Source organism: Thamnophis elegans, chromosome 8, assembly GCF_009769535.1.
Source record: "Thamnophis elegans isolate rThaEle1 chromosome 8, rThaEle1.pri, whole genome shotgun sequence".
In the NCBI taxonomy this organism is placed as follows: domain Eukaryota; kingdom Metazoa; phylum Chordata; class Lepidosauria; order Squamata; family Colubridae; genus Thamnophis; species Thamnophis elegans.
Window position 1 is genome coordinate 74930009 of NC_045548.1, and position 21648 is coordinate 74951656.

At 41.9% G+C, this 21648-nt stretch overlaps 2 protein-coding genes across 2 annotated transcripts; both read left to right on the plus strand.

Moving 5' to 3' along the window:
• The first annotated feature begins 868 nt into the window (after nucleotides 1–868).
• On the plus strand, nucleotides 869–3283 carry LOC116512041 (proto-oncogene Mas-like). Its single transcript, XM_032222317.1, has 2 exons — nucleotides 869–945; nucleotides 1983–3283. The coding sequence occupies exons 1-2, from the start codon at nucleotides 869–871 to the stop codon at nucleotides 3004–3006; spliced, it is 1101 nt and encodes a 366-aa protein (XP_032078208.1). The 3' UTR covers nucleotides 3007–3283.
• Nucleotides 3284–16192: 12909 nt separating this feature from the next.
• LOC116512042 (mas-related G-protein coupled receptor member H-like) lies at nucleotides 16193–17107 on the plus strand. The gene has a single exon (XM_032222318.1). The coding sequence runs from the start codon at nucleotides 16193–16195 to the stop codon at nucleotides 17105–17107; it is 915 nt and encodes a 304-aa protein (XP_032078209.1).
• Nucleotides 17108–21648: the final 4541 nt, after the last annotated feature.

The window sequence follows — 21648 nt, forward strand, 5'->3', positions numbered from 1 at the left end:
CCATTCCACACCAACACACTCCAAGTCAAAGATACTTTACGGAATTTATTAACAGATAGACAGGTCCTTGGCAGCAAACCGGCACAGACAGCAATCCAGCACAGATAAGCCTTGGCAGCCATCCAGCCTGCCAAGCTCACAATACTGTTCTCCAACATTAATTAATGCATTGACTCCTGCAAAAGGGGAGTGTGCACAAGCACACTGGAGAGGAGCCTAATTACCAGCAGCTGAGTGCAATTACCTCCTGTAACTGCGTAATTGTTCCTTACGCCTATTAGCTCTCCGGTGCCGGGCATCCAGGAACAACTCACTGCTGATGTCAGGATCACACTCCCTTGTCTCCTCCCCACTGGTGCAAGGCTCAGGCGCCTCCTGGTGGCCACCCAGCCTCTCTAGGCCCTGCTCGGAGTCGGAACCCTGTCCAGGGTCCTCCACATCCTCCAGAGCCAACTCATAGGGCCCTTCGCTGTCAGAGTCTGCTAGCAGCTCCAATGGCTCCTGCTGGGCCACAACAAATTACAATCCAATTCTTTGTGTTGCCCTTTGCCTGTTCAAATACCAGGTAACCCCACTCTGCCCTCAACCACAATGACTAATTGGTGGCACTTCTACTGAAATACACTTTGAGAGATTTTGCATAGAAGCTTTAGTCACTACTGAGTGTAGCAATTCTCCAATCTTGGAAGAAACTTTAATTTTAGGGCTGTAATTAGCATCAGGTGGTCAGATATGTGTTGATATGTGTAAGTTAAAAAGTGTGTGCATGTGTTTGTGTGTGTGTGTGTGTGTGTGTGTCATGTGGGAAGAAAAATCCACTGCTTCCAAAAAGCGCTGGAAATAAAATGGAGGTTGGATGATTGGAAAAATGGATTCTGTTTATTTGGTTTCCAGAAACTTCAGTGACAGCAGCCATGTTTCTCAGGTCGCTCACAAAATGGTCGAGTGAGCGGATGGATAGGGGACTGATTAAGACTCTCCAAGGAGTTGTGGAATGAATCTTGTGTCCTTTGCTATTCTAATGGTTGTGGGTGAATCCTATTAAACCCTAAAGGTCCTGCCCTGTCCTTAGAATTAGGGTGGGGAGATGTAAATTAATCCCATCAGCTCCAGAGCTGTGACTGAAGGTGTTCTGTTTATGCATAGAGTGTCCCAGTCTTTCTGCATGGATACAAAATCTGCATCCCAAAAGGCCAGGCTCTTCTCCTTGAGACTGTTTTCCTAGGCAAGAAGACTGTGGCCATGTTCCCTCTTTAAGAAGTTGTCTCTCCATTTCTCCTTTGAGGAAACATAGAATAGAATAAAAGAATTGGAAGGGACCTTGGGGATCTTCTAGTCCAACCCCCTGCCTAGGCAGGAAATCCTACACCACTTCAGACAAATGGTTATCCAACCTCTTCTTAAAACTTCCAGTGTTGGGGCATTCACAACTTCTGGAGGGAAGTTGTTTCACTGATGAATTGTTCTAACTGTCAGGAAATTTCTCCTTAGTTCTAAGTTGTTCTCTCCTTGATTAGTTTCCACCAGTGGTGGGTTTCAAAAATTTTTGGAATCTCTTCCATAGGTGTGGCCTGCTTTCCAGGTCCACTGATGGAACCTCTTCTAACCGGTTCGGTAGATTTGACAAACCAGTTCTACCGAACCGGTGCGAACTGGTAGGAACCCACCTCTAGTTTCCACACATTGTTTCTTGTCCTGCCTTCAGATGCTTTGGAGAATAGCTTGACTCCCTCTTCTTTGTGGCAACCCCTGAGATATTGGAAGACTGCTATCATGTCTCCCCTGGTCCTGCTTTTCATTGAACTAGACATACACAGTTCCTGCAACCGTTCTTCCTATGTTTTAGCCTCCAGTTCCCTAATCATATTCTGCCTCTTTGTAATATTAAAAATAAATTATATTTTAATCTGGGAAGAGGGTGGGCCTTCTACTATATGTATGTATTTCACTCTGATTCTCTTTCTGTCTCCTTTTGTTATTAGGATACAGGAGGATCCTATTGGAATTTCTGGGAGTGGTTATGTACCTGATGACTTACCCGATGAACCGGTCAACTTTCATTTCAATACAACTAGAATTACTCCGAATGTTTCTATAATACCAGAAAATTTCTCTTCCCCTTGTGGTCAACAGTTTGATAATTTAACATGTAATCTTTTCAATGGTTTCACTGCCCTATTTTGCATTTTGGGCCTGGTGGGAAATGGAAAGACAATTTATCTCCTGGCCTTTTCCATTAAGAGGAATCCTTTTACCACGTTCATCCTGAATCTCTCCATCGCTGATTTTGGGGTCCTCACATCCCTCATTACTGCCGCTATATTTGTGTCAGTGTCTACTCTGAGTGAAAGAACATACACTCTCGATGTCTTTTTCTTCTTACTTTTTGAGTTCTTTTTCTTCACCTATTCTGCCAGCCAGTTTCTGCTGACGGCCATCAGCCTGGACAGGTGCGTGGCTGTCCTCTTCCCTCTCTGGCATCGCTGCCATCGTCCTCCATATTTGCCTACTCTTGTTTGTGTCCTCATCTGGATCCTCTCCTTCCTGCTCTCTGCGGTGCACTTCATTCTCCATCAGACCAGGACTATTGGAAAGTCACCTTTGGTTCACCAGCTGATTGTCAATGGTTTACTTTGCACACCTCTCATGGTTGCGTCTACGGTGACTCTCTCATTTTACATAAGGTCTAAAATGCAACGCAATCAAAGGAAACTTCTCACCACCATCTTTCTGGCTCTCCTTTGCTTCCTCCTGCTTTCTCTCCCAATGAATGTCTTTTATGCCATGGAATATTTTGATAGACATAATCTCCTCCTCATGACCATTGGGATAGAATGTGCCATTCTCAACAGCAGCATCAACCCACTCCTTTATTTCTTAGTGGGGAGGAAGAAGAGGGGAAAAGGTCAGCCCAGAGCATCTTACAAAGTTGCTCTGCAAAGAGTCTTCAAGGATGAGCAGGGAAGCCTGGAAGAGCAGGCAAACATGAAGGAAAGCCAGTTGTGAAGAGTCATAAATATTGCATATTGCTGTTTAACACAAAATGTGACCTTTTTGATCTTGAAAAATTTCAGACATAGTAACATTCAATTTTATAATATCTTTATTATTGATGATAAACACATTATATGTTTAATTAAGGTACAGCAGTTAATGATAGTCATACAATAAAAATAAGCAATCAGGAAACAATATCAATATAAATTGTAAGGATACAAGAAATGAAGTTACAGTCTTGCACATGATAGATAGATAGATAGATAGATAGATAGATAGATAAATAGATAGATTATATAGAATAGATAGATAGATAGATAGATAGATAGATAGATAGATAGATAGATAGATAGATAGATTATATAGGATAGATAGATAGATAGATAGATAGATGATATAGATAGATAGAGATAGATAGATAGATAGATAAGATAGATAGATAGATAGATAGATAGATGATAGATAGATAGATAGATAGATAGATAGATAGATAGATAGATAGATGATTGATAGATAGATAGATAGATAGATTATATAGGATAGATAGATAGATAGATAGATAGATAGATAGATAGATAGATAGATAGATAGATAGATAGATGATAGATAGATGATAGATAGATTATATAGGATAGATAGATAGATAGATAGATAGATAGATAGATAGATTATATAGAATAGATAGATAGATAGATAGATAGATAGATAGATAGATAGATAGATAGATAGATAGATAATATAGAATAGATAGATAGATAGATAGATAGATAGATAGATAGATAGATAGATAGATAGATGATGATGATAGATAGATAGATAGATAGATTGATTGATTGATTATATAGAATAGATAAATAGATAGATAGATAGATAGATAGATAGATAGATAGATAGATAGATGATATAGATGTAGATGATATAGAAATAGAGATATTGAGAGTGAGAGAGATAGAGATGATAGAGATAGAGATGGTAGAGGAAGTCAGAGATAGACATAGAGAATTAGAGATATAGACATATAGACATATAAATGTAGCTGTAGATAAGTAGTTAGATATAGATATTTGTTTCCCAAAATATTTTTTTCACTTTTTGTATTTTATATTTTTTCAGCTCTTTTTTGCGCTCTAGCCCCTTTCATTCTGATCTATGACCAAAATAAATATTTAATTTGATTTATGTTATGGAAATTGGAGGGAAGGCCTCTTTCTCAAGGAGTTAAAAGGCAAATCAGCCTTGAGTCATTGGTGTGCAGAAAGAGGCTCAGGGATTCTCTCTAAAACTCTCATAGGATTTATCTGATAGCTCTTCAGACTGTGCTTTAGTCAGGCAAGATTCCTGTCTCTACAAAAAAACAGCAATAAAGAAACCATTCTAAGCAAATTGTTGCATTGTTCTTGATTTCCTGCTCTCGACTATTAGATGGTTATGCCCCACAGTTGCATCCTGGATTATTTTCTTTTGGGAACTCTGCGGGCAGAGGGAAAGGATTGGCAGCTTGGAAACAGCTCTTGGTGCTGAAGATCAGCTGGGTGGTAGAGTGGAACTGTGCCATGTGTCTCCATCCAACTCCCCCCCCCTGTTTCCTACAGCATGCCCACAGCATGCCACCGAGTGTGGCATCCTTGAAGATCCAGCGACCCGGGCAGCCAAGCTGCTACCTGTTCAGTCCGAACCGGTAGGATCTCACCACTGTTTTTCACTAAGATACTTGCTGTTGTTCTTTTGGTTTCAAACTGATACACTTGCTGTTATGAACTAAAAGTAATTTACTGAACTATTGAAGAAATAAACTGCAGAAGAAGAAAGGAAATATTAATCAACAAAGTCACTAGGAAAGGAATCCTGTGTAGATAGTTTCACTGTGTTCAACAGGAACACAGAAAACAGAAGTCGACATCTATTCAGACATCCAGGCAGCCACCGAGATTTGTCAGCCAGTCGAAACGTCAGAATTTATGGGCAGGAGGGGTTTTTTTAAAACAAAAAATACACTATAACAACACATCAGCACAGGGGATGAGATCACACAGAAACTGGACTGGTCAGGACTTTTACTTAAATCTGACTGCACTCAGCTCTTCCCAGTTAAGGGAGTGGCTCCCTGTTTGGCAAGGAGCCTTACTGAGCTTCATTGCTTTGCTCTCTGTGTCAAGGTTCTGAGTAATGAACCCAACCAAGCCAAAGAGAAATGCAACTAAAAGGTGAAAGGCAAAGAAATCTCGGTGTTTCCTTGTAAATATTGGAAACGGGGAGGCTGTAGCCATATGGAGCCCAGCAGTGGTGGGATTCAAATAATTTAACAACCGGTTCTCTGCCCTAATGACCATCTGGGCAGGTGGGGCTCAGTGGTCATGTGACTGGGTGGGCGTGGCTAACTCAAGGTCACTCAGGTCGATGGGCGCTTCGCCTTAGCTGTTACAATGTAAGAAGGGTTAACTATAGAGGCAGTTTCTGTAAGCAGGGCAATAAAGATTAAGGTGGAAACTACACCAGAATGTTTCCTTCCTGCCTTCCTTACAGGATTAGCCCTGTAAAGTGGGGAAAAACAAAAGGAGATTTCTTCCAACAATTTCTTCTCTGAACTACTTAGAAAGTTACCAACCGGTTCTCCCGAATAGGTGTGAACTGGCTGAATCCCACCACTGGAGCCCAGTATATCTTGCCTGAGAGCTGGCCAGGATCCCATAAAGGTTGTGGTTAGAATGAAGCATCAAAAATAAAGGTATTCTTTGATTTACCAGCACAATTGAGCCCAATTTTTTTTTTGGTTGCTAAGTGAAACTTCGGTCAAGTTGACTTTGGCCCATTTTATGACCTTTGCTGTCACCGTTGTTAAGTGAATTCAACAATTCAGAGACCTTCGGCTTTCTCAAAGAACTGCTTTATTGAATACGTCATTTCAGCACGTTTGAAATGCAAAAGCAGCTCTGGCTAGTTCCCACACTTTCAGGATAATGAAAGAATAGACAGCTCCCTCCCTCCTCATCACAGGTCACGTGGCCCAGGAAGGCATCTTTGGCATCTCCTCGGCAGCCTCTTCCAGCCTACCCCCAGCACCTGTTGGGATGACCTTGGTTCCCATGGGATAATACGTTGTTGACATCTAGTCTGACATCCCGAAGCTCCCTCCTCGCCCCAGAGTGTGTCAATCTGACTGTCCGATTCTGTTCAGGCAAAGAAAATAAACAAGACAACTAAGGAGGTTGTTTGTGGCAAATTTAATCTTTATAAGCCTGTACTGGTACTTCCAACAAACCCACAGTGCCAAACACGGGTGAATTAAAGTCAAGCCTATCATTCCATACTTCCCTCCACTATTTAAACCCTCCTGTGCCCCGCCCTCTCCTACGTGCACGCAATACACCCAATGTATTCCAATGGTGTGACCAACCATGCTGGTTTACATTGCCATGCCTGCACTGGCACCCTTCCATATGAAAGTCACTGCAGGATCCAAAGATCCTTCAAGCTCTTGGCATGGCAGGGAAACAAGTGTGGCACAGTAGACATCCAAGTCACGAAACGCCCCAGTCACGAATCTCCCCACCAGCGGAATGATTAGATTAGATTAGATTTAATGAATTTATAGGCCGCCCAATTCCGAAGGACTCCGGGCGCTTACAACAATACATTTAAAAAATAGAAAAGTTAAAAACTCAGAAACATAGATTTAAAAAGCCACAACATACACCCAGTCTAATCAGGGCTGGACCTCAGTCATGAGGTCAACAGCCCGGGGCCTGTTGGAATAGCCAGGTCTTAATAGCCTTTCGGAAGGCCATGAGAGTGGGTAGGTTCCGGATCTCTGGGGGCAGTGTATTCCAAAGGGTCGGAGCGGCTACAGAGAAGGCCCTCCCCCGGGTAGTTGCCAGCCGACATTGTCTGGCTGACGGCACCCAGAGAAGGCCTACCCTGTGTGATCTTATCGGTCGTTGGGAGATATGTGGCAGAAGACGGTCTCGCAGATATCCGGGTCCTAGGCCATGGGATGGGATCCCCGAGCCTCCGAGAGCACCAGGGCTGACACTAAGAAACAGAGAAAATGGCTGTGAGAGGCCCTGTCCATTGCAAAATTCAGGGTTTGACTATTGCTATTGCTATTTCAGAAGGGAAGGAGCCAAAAGGCAAATTAGCCTTGAGTCTTTGATATGCAGGAAGAGGTCTAGAAGCAATTGTCCCTAAAACCTTCACAGGATTTGTCGGATTGTTATATCAGACAGGGTCCGCAACTTGGGAGTCCTCCTGGACCCACAGCTGAGTTTCGACCATCACTTGTCAGCTGTGACCAGGGGGGCATTTGCCCAGGTTCGCCTGGTGCGCCAGTTGCGGCCCTACCTGAACCGGGAGGCCCTCACAACGGTCACTCGAGCCCTTGTGATCTCTAGGCTGGAATACTGCAATGTGCTCTACATGGGGCTGCCCTTGAAGAGCATCCGGCGACTTCAGCTAGTCCAGAATGCGGCTGCGCGAGTGATCGTGGGCGCACCGCGGTTCGCCCACATAACACCGATCCTCTGTGAGCTGCGCTGGCTACCTGTTGATCGTCGGGTGCACTTCAAGGTCCTACTTACCATCCATAAAGCGCTCCATGGTAGTGGATCTGGCTATTTGAGAGACTGCCTTCTGCCAATTACCTCCCTGCGTCCCATCAGATCGCACAGGGTAGGCCTCCTCCGAATTCCATTCCCCAATCAGTGCCGACTGGCGACTACGCAGAGGAGAGCCTTCTCAGTTGCAGCTCCGACGCTATGGAACAATCTCCCCGTGGAGATCCGTACCCTCACCACCGTCCAGGCCTTCCGCACGGATCTGGCTAACCCGTCAGGCCTGGGGATAGGACTTTACTCTCTCCCCGCCCGAATGCTGAGTGAATGTTGTGCTTTTATGGTTAATTATTTTTTTACTCACGTTTTCTTTTATGTCTCGTCTTGCACTCCCTTCCCTTATTATTGTAAGCCGCCCTGAGTCCCCTCAGGGAAAAGGGCGGCCTATAAGTGTTCAATAAACTAAACTAAACTATATCAACTGTGCTTTACTCCAGCAAGATTCCTGCCTAGAAGAGCAATAAAGAAATGTCTGTGATCAACTTGTTGTATTGTTCTTGATTTCATACACTTCACCATTTTATACCTATGCCCCGCAGCTGCGTCATGAATTATTTTGTTTTGGGATGTCTGCCTGCAGGGAGAAAGAATTGCTAGCTTGGAAATAGCTCTTGGCGCTGAAGGTCGGCTGGGTGGTAGTAGAACCTAGAACTAGTCACCATCAGGGCCACTGTGCAAGGACAGAGATGGGTGGGATGCAGGGGTGGGTTCTGGCTGGCACTACTGCTGGTTCGCTCATGTGCATGCTGAATGCGCGCTCTGCGTGCACATGGGCAGTGCTATTAAAATTGTTCTGTGCATGTGCAGAACAGAAAAACAAGGTGGCTGCGCCAACGGCGCCAACCGGGGAACCAGTTTGGGGGCATGGCAGGGCTGAGTTGCTGTTGGTTCCAGTGACCCAGGCTGCCAAACCACCGCCAGTTCGACTGAACTGGTCCGAAAAAGTAGGAAGCCACCACTGGTGGGATGAATGATTCTTACCTGCATAAATCCATCCATTTAATGACTTGAGTGATCACTTAATGACTGAAACTGGAAGAGCTGGGATTTATGTTGTTGAACAAGGAGTCACAAGTGCTTCAATCACTTCTCTGGCTGTTTTTGTGCCTGCTCATCCAACAATCTTGGTAGCTGCAAAATCAAATGTGTTGAATGAGCAGGAACAAAAACGGCCAGGGAAGTGATCGAAGCTACATACAACTTACACTATAAATATCACACAGAAAACAGCACACATTCGGCTAGAGAGAAGTTCCCTGAAGATGGGCTTCAGCATGAGTCCGAAAGCTCAGAAGACAAAACCTCTGGTCTCGCTGACCAACCGGGGTTAGATAACAGATAAACCTCCAGCTGACCTTAATGACTCTCTAAAAGAATGCAAATCCTTTGCAAGGAATATAAATCCTTCCATTCCCAACCATCCAGCCAGAGCTGAAGAAGCTTCTGGGATGAGAAGCAAAATGTCTTCAAAGAAGAACCAGAAAGTCCAGTTGTCTCTTGAAAAAGGCATCTTTGAGACAAATCGAGAAAAGAGTTCTTTATATCATTCCCAAATCAAGCCACTAGGGGGAAAAAACTTTCCAACAGTTTTATATTGCTCCTCACCCCCCCTCCTCAAAAATGTGATTTTAAAGTTATCAAAATTACTCATAGTAAAACAAGCATTTCTCAGATCTGGTATGTCTCTTGTAGGCATGAAAATGAAACACTCAAATTAAACAGGTCTCTCATCTTTCAGCTTCCTCTGTTTCCTGTAGCATCTACAGCTGGTCTCTTAAATAGCAGAAGGACATGACCACATTATGTCTCATCAGTATCATGGCCCAGTTGAAGGTACACTCCTAATCTATCACTTTAGCTTTGCATATTTTCTTAAAAGGAGCGGGATAGGCTATTTAAAATATTAAAATGGCTTAAAAAGAAGTAGAAAATACAATGTGGCTACATTATGGCTCAGCAGTGCCATGGCCCCTTTGAAAGTTCAAAGCAGTGGTGAAATTCAATTATTTTTACTACCAGTTCTGTGGGCATGGCTTGGGGGGCATGGTGTGGCTTAGGGGGGGCGTGGCTTGGGGGGCATGGCAGGGGAAGGATACTGCAAAATCTCCATTCCCTCCCAACTTCAGGGAAAGGTTACTGCAAAATCTCCATTTCCACCCCACTCCAGGGGAAGGATACTGCAAAATATACAGTCCTGAGGGAAGGATACTGATAAATCTCCATTCCCTCCCCGCTCCAGGGGAAGGATACTGCAAAATCCCCATTCCTGGGGGAAGGATACTGCAAAATCTGCCTTCCCACCCCACTCCAGGGGAAGGATACTGCAAAATCCCCATTCCTGGGGGAAGAATACTGATAAATCTCCATTCCCTCCCAACTCGAGGGGAAGGATACTGCAAAATCCCCATTCCTGGGGGAAGGATACTGCAAAATCTGCCTTCCCACCCCGCTCCAGGGGAAGGATACTGCAAAATCCCCATTCCTGGGGGAAGGATACTGCAAAATCTGCCTTCCCACCCCGCTCCAGGGGAAGGATACTGCAAATTCCCCATTCCTGGGGGAAGGATACTGCAAAATCTCCATTCCCACCCCACTCTGGGCCAGCCAGAAGTGGTACTTGCTACTTCGGTGAACTACTCAAAATTTCTGCTACCAGTTCTCCAGAATCTGTCAGAACCTGCTGGATTTCACCCCTGGTTCAAAGAACACTTCAAGGGAAGCCCATGTAAAGGGCATTACAGTAGTCCAGTCTGGAGGTCATAAGGGCATAAATGATCATGAGCAGAGCCTCTTGATCAAAGAATACATGCAAAGGATACAAAGCCTGAAGCTGTGGAAAGACCCCCCTCACCCTCAATTATGTATGTGTATGAATGCAGCCCCTCCCGACTGGCCAGAGGGAGAGACAAGCTTGGGGGTGGGGCTAGGTTGGGTGCAGGTGGAACCATAATGAGGGCTCCAATCAGTAGTGAAAGCTAGGATCCAATCTTGGTTGGTCACCGAGACCAGAGTTTTTGTCTTCTGAGTTTTCGGACTCATGCTGAAGCCCATCTTCAGGGAACTTCTCTCTAGCCGAATGTGTGCTGTTCTCTGTGTGATATTTATAGTGTATGTTGTATGTGGCTTCAATCACTTCCCTGGCTGTTTTTGTTCCTGCTCATTCAATACATTCGATTTTGCAGCTACCAAGATTGTTGGATGAGCAGGCACAAAAACAGCCAGAGAAGTGATTGAAGCCTGGGAAATAGATCACTCATCAATCAACAGGAGTGCTGATTTACCACCAGCCTATCAAGTGCTTAGAAAGCGAGGGCTGGGCAGCACAAGCAAACAACAGCTAATGACTTATAAGGCAGCCATCAACACACCCTAATCAAATCTAAAAAGCCACATAAAACATGTACTATAAATACCACACACAGAACAGCACACACTCTACTAGAGAAAAGTTCCCTGAAGACGGGCTCTAGCATGAGTTCCAAAAGCTCAGAAGACAAAACCTCTTTTCCCGGTGACCGACCAGGATTAGATCCTGCAGGATTATTCTGGGACATATATATTCACCTTCATTAGTGAGAGCTAGTGCGAAAGTGCTGCAGGAGTATATTTCTCCCACCATTGGTTGAATGAACGTGGATGGATGAGGGCAGAGAAGGGTCTCTAACCCAGGGAAGGACACCAGGGTTGGGGAAAGAGCAACATATTCAAGTGGCAACACACATGGGCAGTAAGATGGAGCCAAAGGTTGCTAGAGAGGATACCACTGACCAATTGAGTGTTTCAGTCCATTTTGCCTACACCTTGGATTGAAATCAGAAAATGCCATCCATGGTTGTTTCGTTATCATCTCCTTTCTTAAATAGGCTTCTTGTGGTGACACTCCTAAGGTCAATTTAGGAAATAACCTTGCTATATATCTATTCCAAACACTAAGTAGGTCAGGCCTAACAAGACAACTCTTAAACACTACATTAACTTTTCATTTCTCATACAATAAATCACCGTGTGAACCAAATTTCCAGCCATGACCTTGAGACTCCTGTCGCCTTTTGATATGACCGTATCTTTAACCACTTCCTTTGCATCTCGTGTGCGATAACGCTTTAAGTTGCAAAAGTCAGAGGTGCATATTACACAAGTTCTTTTTCTTTCCTTCTGAGAAAGTCTGCAGGTTGGTCCGGCTGAATTTCCCTTTTATCTGAAGAAGGAACTAACTGCATCAAGTGCAGGTCAATGGGGGTTGACTGAGAAACATCTGATTTTTAGCTACTGGACTCATCTGGAGATTCGTGTCATTATCATCATCAGGTACGCTAGTTGTAAAGACAAGTGTTTCTGTTCTGGTAATTGTTATTTGCAGAGTACTTCTTTTGGGGTTCAGGATGAAACTTGGGACCTGGAGACTAAAATATAAGAAGACCGGTTGGAGGATTTGGGTTTGGTTGGTCTAGAGAAAAGATGGAATATGGGGGAACATGATAGCAGTATTCCAGTATTTGAGGAATTACCACAAAGAAGAGGGGGTCAACTTATTTTCCAAAGCACCAGAGGTCAGGACAAGAAACAATGGATGGAACTAATTAAGGAGAGAAGCAATCTGGAATTAAGGAGAAACTTCCTAACAGTGAAGATAATTAACCAGTAGAACAGTTTGACTCCAGAAGTTGTGGGTGCTTCATGAGGTTTTCAAGAAGAGACTGCACAGCCACTTGTCTGAAATGGTAAAAGGTCTCCTCCACCAGAAAGCAGGACAAGAAACAATGGATGGACCACCATCGAGGTTAGCAAAGATGTTCAAAGACAAATCAGCTAAATGTTGGAAATGCCACCAGTCACCTGGATCTTACTATCATATGTTGTGGACATGTGGAGAAGCAAAAAACAACTGGACTAAGATAAAGATATGATTGGAAAGGATGATAAAACAAAATATTGAGCTAAAACCAGAAATATTTTTGTTGGGGATATTACTTGAAACCTATAATAAAGAGAATACATGTTTAATTATTCATATATTAACCGCAGCTAGAATTGTATTTGCACAATATTGGAAATGCAAAGAGGTTCCTAATGAAGAAAAGGTGATCAGGAAAATATTAGAATGTGCAGAAATGAATAGACTAACATTGGCAACTAAGGAGAAAGAGCAATCTGATTATTATATGATATGGGAGGTCTTTTACCAATGGTTAGAGAATAAAAAAGGAAATTGGAATTTAAAAAAAGAAGATTAAAAAATAGAGTAGAAAATGTATTAAGATAGAGATAAGATCTCCTATCTTATTGCACCTTCGGTCTTGCTCACCTCTTTCCACGTGGGCCACTCAGGGTTGAAGCTGTTTGAGGCAAGGCTGCCTTCAATGGTTTTTCAGCCCTAAGGAGTGTGAAGCTGTGGCTGATGGAATGGAGGATACTAAGGACCTCGCCGAGGTCAAAACCACTGCAAGAATCTCTAGCTGAAGTTGGGGAAAAAAAACCCTTTATATTTTTCATTTGTCTTCAACATACTGTGTCTTTTTTTTCTCTATCTCCTGTTATTATATTATCTTCATGTTGTCTAAGTTTCTATCTCATGGAATATGGGGAGAAAGATAAAGAGATAGCTTTTACAAAGATTAATAAAGAGGATGTTTCAAGAAAAAAAAAGATAGAGATAAGAATAAAATGATAATTGTTAGTAAGAATATGATGAAAATAACTATAATCAATGTTATTGTATGTATGTATATCTATCTATATCTACATCTACATCTACATCTATCTATCTATCTATCTATCTAGCTAGCTAGCTAGCTAGCTAGCTAGCTATCTCTATCTCTATCTCTATCTCTATCTCTATCTCTATCTCTATCTCTATCTCTATCTCTATCTCTATCTCTATCTCTATCTCTATCTCTATCTCTATCTCTATATCTATATCTATATCTATATCTATATCTATATCTATATCTATATCTATATCTATATCTATATCTATCAGTGGTTCCCAAACTTGGCAACTTTAAGACTTGTCGACTTCAACTCCCAGAGTTCTCCAGCCAGAAGAGCTAGCTATATATATATTAGAAATATACTAGAAGGTATGTTAAGAAGGGAATGAAGAGACTTACAAGATTTAATTGTATAAGCATTGTAATTTAGGGAAGAATGTTGCACTGATATTTGTGCCCAGGTGACACGCTGCTTAAGGAAAGATGAAATGTATGTGTCAGGTTCCGAAGGGTTAATGAAAACAGCCAGTATGTATTTTAACATTGAAAAATAAAAAAGCTTTTACAAAAAAAAAGAAAGAAAAGAAACAATGGATGAAAACTAATCAAGGAGAGAAGCAACCTGGAATTGAGGAGAAATTTCCTAACAGTGAGGCCAATTAACCAGTGGAACAGCTTGCTTTGAGAGGTTATGGGTGTTCCAGCATTGGAGATTTTTAATCTCCAATTCAATAGCCAGATTAAAAACCCTGCTAAATTGTCACAAACAATGTGAAATTCTACATTAGTAGAAAGATTTAGCAGGGCAGAATTTATTTAATTACATTTTCTTCTCCTGCATTTTTTCATCTGTGGCCAAATGTAAACCAACTAGAATATTATTAAATTTTCTGTTATTTATAAGTGCTCCCAATGGGAATGTTAGCAATAGCAGTAGCAATAGCAGTTAGACTTATATACCGCTTCATAGGGCTTTCAGCCCTCTCTAAGCAGTTTACATAGTTGGCATATTGCCCCCACATTCTGGGTCCTCATTTTACCCACCTCAAAAGGATGGAAGGCTGAGTCAACCCTGAGCCGGTGAGATTTGAACCGCCCAACTGCAGAACTAGGAGTCAGCTGAAGTGGCTGCAGTACTACACCCTAACCACTGCGCCACCTCGGCTCTGTTTTAGAAGGATAAGAATTATGATCAACAACTTCATACTCGGACACAGTGGCTCAGTGGCTAAGATGCTGAGCATGTCAATCAGAAGATCGGCAGTTCGGCGTTTCGAATCCTTAGGGCTGCGTAATGGAGTGAGCTCCCGTTACTTGTCCCAGCTTCTGCCAACCTAGCAGTTCGAAAGCACGTAAAAACGCAAGTAGAAAAATAGGAACCACCTTTGGTGGGAAGGGAACAGTGTTTCAGCATTTAGTCATGCCGGCCACGTGACCACAGAGACATCTTCAGACAGTATTGGCTCTTCAGCTTTGAAATGGAGATGAGCACTGCCCCCTAGAGTCAGGAATGACTAGCACATTTGCGTGAGGGGAACCTTTGCCTTTCCCTAACTTTAGCCACCAAATTCTAATTACACTTTACAATAAAAATGGAAAGATCCATACCATTTTGTATGCCATCAATGTAATCATATGACCCTTCTATGTTTTCTTTTCACTTTTAGTCTTACACAGTTCTTGTGAAGAATCAAAGGAAACCAAACTCCCCACAAACCGGAAAAGGATTTCACTGGTTATTTGTCATCAACTAATCAAACAAACTATCCTCCATGAGCCGTTTCTGCTTTGCTTCTGCGGAGAGGCATTGAGGTGAACCAAGTCCTTTACTTTGTGGGATCCAACTTCATCGTTATTACTTGTGAAAAGTGATGCGTGTCAGATGATAAACTTCCCCATGTGGCTGAAAACTGATGGGAAAGAATAATAACGTACTGTTGTCATCACTTTTGCCTTCTTTAGCAAGACACAATGCAGGAGTACACAAAAACATAACCCAGGTGACTTCTACTGAAGGCTGTTCTCCAAAGACCAGAAGGCAGGACAAGAAACAATGGGTGGAAACTAACCAAGGAGGGAAACAACCTGGAATTAAAGAGAAATTTCCTAACAGTGAGGCCAATTAACCCATGGGAGGGCTTCCCTTCAGAGGTTTTGGGTGCTTTATCACTGGAGGTTTTTAAGAAGAGACTGGACAGCCACTGGTCTGAAATAGTATAGGCTCTCCTGCTTGAGAAGAGGGTGGGATTAGAAGACCTCCAAGTTGCCTTCCAGCTCTATTCTGATCAATCAGAATCTTTGGGAAGAGTCAAATCTAATGGCTAACTAAAAACCAATCTGCACTTTTCACTGGAATTAAGGAGAAACTTCCTAACAGTGAGGACAATTAACTGGTGGAAGAGATTGCCTTCAGAAGTTGAGGGTGCATCATCACTGGAGGATTTTAAGAAGAGACTGGACAGTCGCTTGTCTGAATAGCATCTCCTGCCTAAGTAGAGGGCTGGACTAGAAGACCTCCAAGGTCCTTTCCAGATGTTTTCTGATTGACTGAATTCTTTTCTGTGAAATCTTTCGTATCCTCCACCTTGGAAAAATCAAAACAGTTGCAGATGACCTTAGATCTCTGTTGCCTAAAATAGGGGTGATTGGTTTGCTCAACTGTCTGGCTTTATCATTAACTCTCAACAAGAAAGAAAGAAAGAAAGAAAGAAAGAAAGAAAGAAAGAAAGAAAGGAAGGAAGGAAGGAAGGAAGGAAGGAAGGAAGGAAGGAAGGAAGGAAGGAAGGAAGGAAGGAAGGAAGGAAAAAATCAAAATATATTTCATTCCCCAATAAAGTGACAGCCAACACGACAAACATCTAAATGCGGGATGCCGAAATGGGACATTTTTTATACAATAATACTGAGCACAATATCATGAACACCATACCCACACAGGGCAGCATTTCTGAGCCTGACTATCTTCGAAAAGCCATCTATTCTTTAATCATCTTCATCTGTTTCCCAGGGATTGTTGGAAATGGAATTGTCATCCGACTTTTGTATTTCCAGATTAAGAGGCATCCTTTTGCTCACTATATCCTCAATTTGGCTGTGGCGGACACTGGGACTCTCCTGTTCGTGTTTATCTCCGCGATCCGGTACTTAAATACTGAAGATTCCTGCATAGAAATCATAGAAGTTTTACTATGCACTTATTGCACTGGTCAGTTTCTTCTGACAATCATCAGCATTGACCGGTGTTTGGCTGTCTTCTTCCCCATTTGGCATCGGTGTCATCAGCCACCTCACCTCTCCACCGTACTTTGTGTCTTTTCATGGATAGTCTCCATTCTCTTCTGTACAATTCATTACACTCTGATTCGGGTTACAGATCTCCCAAAGTACCTACAATACTTCTTTATTCTCATATTTATCTCGGTTTGCATTCCAGTCATAGTGATCTCCAGCCTAGCTCTCTTCATCAAAGGCTACCTCAAATCACAAATGAAGAAGCGAGGGAAACTTCTCAAGGCCGTCCTGCTTGCCCTGTTTTTCTTCCTCATCTTCTCCATTCCACCAAGCGCCATTTATCTCAACGATATTATTTCGCAGAAGAAGAAGTTCAATTTCATTCCGTATGGTTACTTATGTGCCTGTCTAAACAGCAGTGTTAACCCACTGATCTATTTTCTCCTGGGGAGAAGGAAGGAACGCCATTTGAAATACAACCTGAAAATAAGCCTCCAGAGAGTTTTCAAGGAGGAAGAAGAAAAGAGCAGTGAGCCACCAGACATCCAGGCTGAGGAGTAGTTGCAATATTTTCACAAGAGGGGAAAAAACTCCTTTCTTTGTTTTTTCTAATTCAAAATTTCAGCTTGAAAATTAATGAGTACTTATGATCAGGCTTGATACATTGACACTTAAAGCTTGGAAATTAATGTAGAAGGTGTAACTCCTTAGCATCAGAGCAAGTTAATACAAGGCAACTGGCAGTTGGAACAGAGTTCTTTTCAGCTTGGGAGGAGGAGTAGAACTCCTTAGCTTCAGAGCGTGTTAATTACTGTATAAGAAACACTAATGATCTAATGGTCATTTTGAAAAATCCTTTCTTAGTGAGCACCTAGAAGCCAAGAGGAACCTAGGTGCCAAATTTCAAGTTTGTAGGCATTATGGTTCTGGAGATTTTGTGAGTGGTATTTGCCTTTTATATATATGGATGGATGGATGGATGGATGGATGGATGGATGGATGGATGGGTGGGTGGGTGGGTGGGTGGGTGGGTGGGTGGGTGGATGGATGGATGGATGGATGGATGGATGGATGGATGGATAGATAGATAGATAGATAGATAGATAGATAGATAGATAGATAGATAGATAGATAGATAGAATCTGTTCAGTCTTCTAATGAACTTCTCAATTTAATGGAAAACTAAAAAAACATATTTATTCATTCAATTGACTTTAAATCTTTAGGCAAAACATTCAAAAGTCACTAACATTTGCCAGCAAAGAATAAAACATACTTTAGATTCAATTTCATGTGTTTTTTTTTTCCATTTTACCAGAAGTTATGAACAGAGATGAGATTAGATAGATTGTCTGTCTGACTTTTCTTGCTTTTCCTTTGTGGTTATGAAGGCTTCAAAGATTTCTTTGCACAAAATTTGTAAGGTAAAGGTTCCCCTCGCACATACGTATCTGCTACTTCTACCTAACTCTTGGGGGCAGTGCTCATCTCCGTTTCTAAGCTGAAGAGCCAGCGCTGTGGCTGAGTGGCTAAGAAGCTGAGTTTGTCAATCTGAAGGTCGGAGTTTCAGTGGTTTGAATCCCTAGTGCTGCATAACAGAGTAAGCTCCCATTACTTGCCCCAGCTTCTGCTAACCCACCAGTTCCAAAGCATGTAAAAATGCAAGTAGAAAAATAAGAACCGCATTTGGTGGGAAGGTAACAGCGTTCCGTGAAACTTTGGCATTGATTCATGCCCATCACATGAACATGGAAATGTCTTTGGACAGCGCTGGCTCTTCGGCTTTGAAACAGAGATGAACACCTCCCCCTAGAGTTGGGAACGACTAGCACATATCGTGAGGAGAACCTTTACCATTACCATATCAATATTTACTAGGGCAGAACTTAAACCAGTATGTGATTCCAAAGGATGATATTTTCTTCCCCTATGGAGTTCATCTGTGACCAAAGATCAGCCATCCAGAATATTATTAAATGTTCTGCTATTTATAGGTGGACCCAAATGGAACATTTTAGAAGGATAAAAATAATACAATAATAGGAGAGATGGAAGGGACCTTGGAGGTCTTCTAGTCCAACCTCCTGCCTAGGCAGGAAACCCTATACCGTTTCAGACAAATGGCTATCCAACATCTTCTTAAAGACTTCGAGTGTTGGGGCATTCACAACTTCTGGAGGCAACTTCTGTTCCACTGATTAATTCTTCTAACTGTCAGGAAATAATGATTAATATTTTGTACAGCAGTTTAAAATGTAAATAATTTTAAAATAAGGCTGGAAAGAGCCATACTGTATTGTGTGCCATTAAAGTGACCTTTGTTTCTATTTTAGATATGACACAGTTCCTGTGAAAAATCAAAGGAAAACAAACTATCCACAGAAAGATTTCCTCTTTTAACTAACAAAGTGATCAAATGAACTGTTTTCCATGTGTCCTTTCTTTTTTGCTTGTATGGAGAGGAATTCAGTGTGAAACAAGAGCTTTATTCCAAAGGAGTCAAATTTTGGAATTTGACTCTTGGCTTTCTTTCATTATTTTTATTATAACTTTATTATTTTTATACTTATAAATAATATTCTTATCTTTCCTGTTAACTATTTTCCTATCAATATAGCATATAAACGAAGTTGTAAATAGATTTAGTAGTTGAGTAGTTGTTTTTTTTCCTATTAACTAATTTGTTATGAATATAGTTTATAGATGACCAGCTAACAATTTGTAAACAGATTTAATAGTTGAGTAGTTTAAAATTATTTTCACCTGTTTTGTTAGGGGTGTGTTGTGGCCCAGCAGGAGCCGTTGGAGCTGCCACCAGACTCCGACAGTGAGGGGCCCTATGAGTCAACTCTGGAGAATGTGGAGGACTCTGGACAGGGTTCCGACTCAGAGCAGGGCGCAGAGAGACTGGTTGGCCACCAGGCGCCTGAGCCTTGGACCAGTGGAGAGGAGACAAGGGAGAGTGATCCAGAAGCCAGCAGTGGGGTGTTCCTGGATGCACAGCATCAAAGAGCTACTCGGCGTCAGGAACAATTACGCAAGTACAGGAGGTAATTGCGCTCAGCTGGTGGTCATTAGGCTCCTCTCCAGACTATAAAATAGACTGCTTGTGACACGCCCCTCTTGCAGAAGTCAATACATTGACTGAAGAGAATGTAACTAACTTGGCAGGCTGGATTGCTGCCAAGGTTTGTCTGAGTTGCTGCCAAGGTCCTTATCTGTTTGTTTGCTTGGCTTTCAGCCACCGAGATTTTGGCTTCTTGCTATTAAAAGTACATTCTAGTTAAGCTTGTCTCGGCTTTCGTTACTGGATGGAGGAGGGGGTCAGAACAAGGTGGGAATTAATACTGTCATTTTATATTAATCAGTGCTCAACTAGGGAAGATGTTATGTATATAGTCTTTTTTTCTAAGATAGTTTTTCTTTTTAATGTCTTGTTTGTTGTGTTATATTTTTATTTTATATTCATTAAGTTTTGTATTTTAACTTTCCTTCAATAAACTGAATATTATTGCAAATAAACCAAAACAAAATTAAAATAATACAAACTAAGAAAGGGAGAAACATATATTTTATTCTTGTCAATAGTGAGGTAGTCCTTGATTTAGGACCACATTTGACCCATTAACTGCAGTCATTAGTCATTGTTATAATTAAATGGGGCACTTGTGACTCCTTGTTCAAAAACATGAATCCCAGCTCTTCCAGTTTCAGTCATTAAGTGATCACTCAAGTCATTAAATGGATGGATTTATGCAGGTAAGAATCATTCATCCCACCAGTGGTGGCTTCCTACCTTTTCGGACCAGTTCAGTCGAACTGGCAGTGGTTTGGTGGCCTGGGTCACTGGAACTCAGCCCTGCCACGGCCCCAAACTGGTTCCCCGGTTGGCACCGTTGGCACAGCCATCCTGATGGTGACTAGTTCTAGGTTCTACTAATAGCCAAGAGCTATTTCCAAGCTAGCAATTCTTTCTCCCTGCAGGCAGACATCCCAAAACAAAATAATTCATGACACAGCTGCGGGGCATAGGTATAAAATGGTGAAGTGTAGGAAATCAAGAACAATACAACAAGTTGATCACAGACATTTCTTTATTGCTGTTCTAGGCAGGAATCTTGCCGGAGTAAAGCACACTTGATATAACAATCCGACAAATCCTGTGAAGGTTTTAGGGACAATTGCTTCTAGACGTCCTCCTGCATATCAAAGACTCAAGGCTGATTTGCCTTTTGGCTCCTTCCCCTCTGAAATGACATCTCCAATTCCATAACACAAATCAAATTAAATATTTATTTTGGTTATAGATCAGATAAAAAGGGTTTTAAAAAGGCTGGAACAAGCACATAAAAGTTAAAAAAAATTGAAAAATTACTATTTATATCTATACCTATGTCATCTATGTATGTATATCTAGCTACCTCCAGCTCTATCTCTATCTATCTCTATGTCTAATCTCTCTCTCTCCCCCATACCCCTACCGCTAATCAATCTACCTCTTATCCATCCATCCATCCATCCATCCATCCATCCATCCATCCATCCATCTATCTATCTAACTTCTATCTACAGAAACACACACATACACAATCCTTTAAAAAAAACACTATTCCAAAAGTAGCAATATGGAATTACAGGATAGAAACCCAGATGAGGTTTGTGTTTAGAGAGGAAAGGTCTAACAAGGTCCTCCTATACCAGAACTTTGCCAGTTGAGGTTGGTGCCATCTAAGAAATAAGGACTTGAAATATCTATAAAAGATTGCCTGGAAGGAAGGCTCACAATGATAGAAGCTACATATCTTTAGTCAAGAAAAAAAGCCACTAATTAATGATTATTAATGAGAGAGAGAGAGAGAGAGAGGGAGGGAGGGAGAGAGAGAGAGAGATAGAGAGAGAGAGAGAGAGAGAGAGAGAGATAAATAAAGAAAGAAAGAAAGAAAGAAAGAAAGAAAGAAAGAAAGAAAGAAAGAAAGAAAGAAAAAGAAAACACATGGCCAGCAAGCCACTCCCACCAGGTCACATGGCTGGCAAGCCACTACCACAAAGGAGGCCACACCCACACAGTAGGTTCGAAAAAAATTTGAAACCCACCACTGACA

What these genes read in the sequence shown, in the direction of transcription:
- LOC116512041 (XM_032222317.1), top strand. Translation starts at nt 869, where the DNA reads ATGGATTCTGTTTATTTGGTTTCCAGAAACTTCAGTGACAGCAGCCAT. An exon ending in GTCGCTCACAAAATGGTCGA is followed by an intron (nt 946 to 1,982) that starts GTGAGCGGATGG and finishes TTTTGTTATTAG; the next exon opens with GATACAGGAGGATCCTATTG.
- LOC116512042 (XM_032222318.1), top strand. Translation starts at nt 16,193, where the DNA reads ATGGGACATTTTTTATACAATAATACTGAGCACAATATCATGAACACC.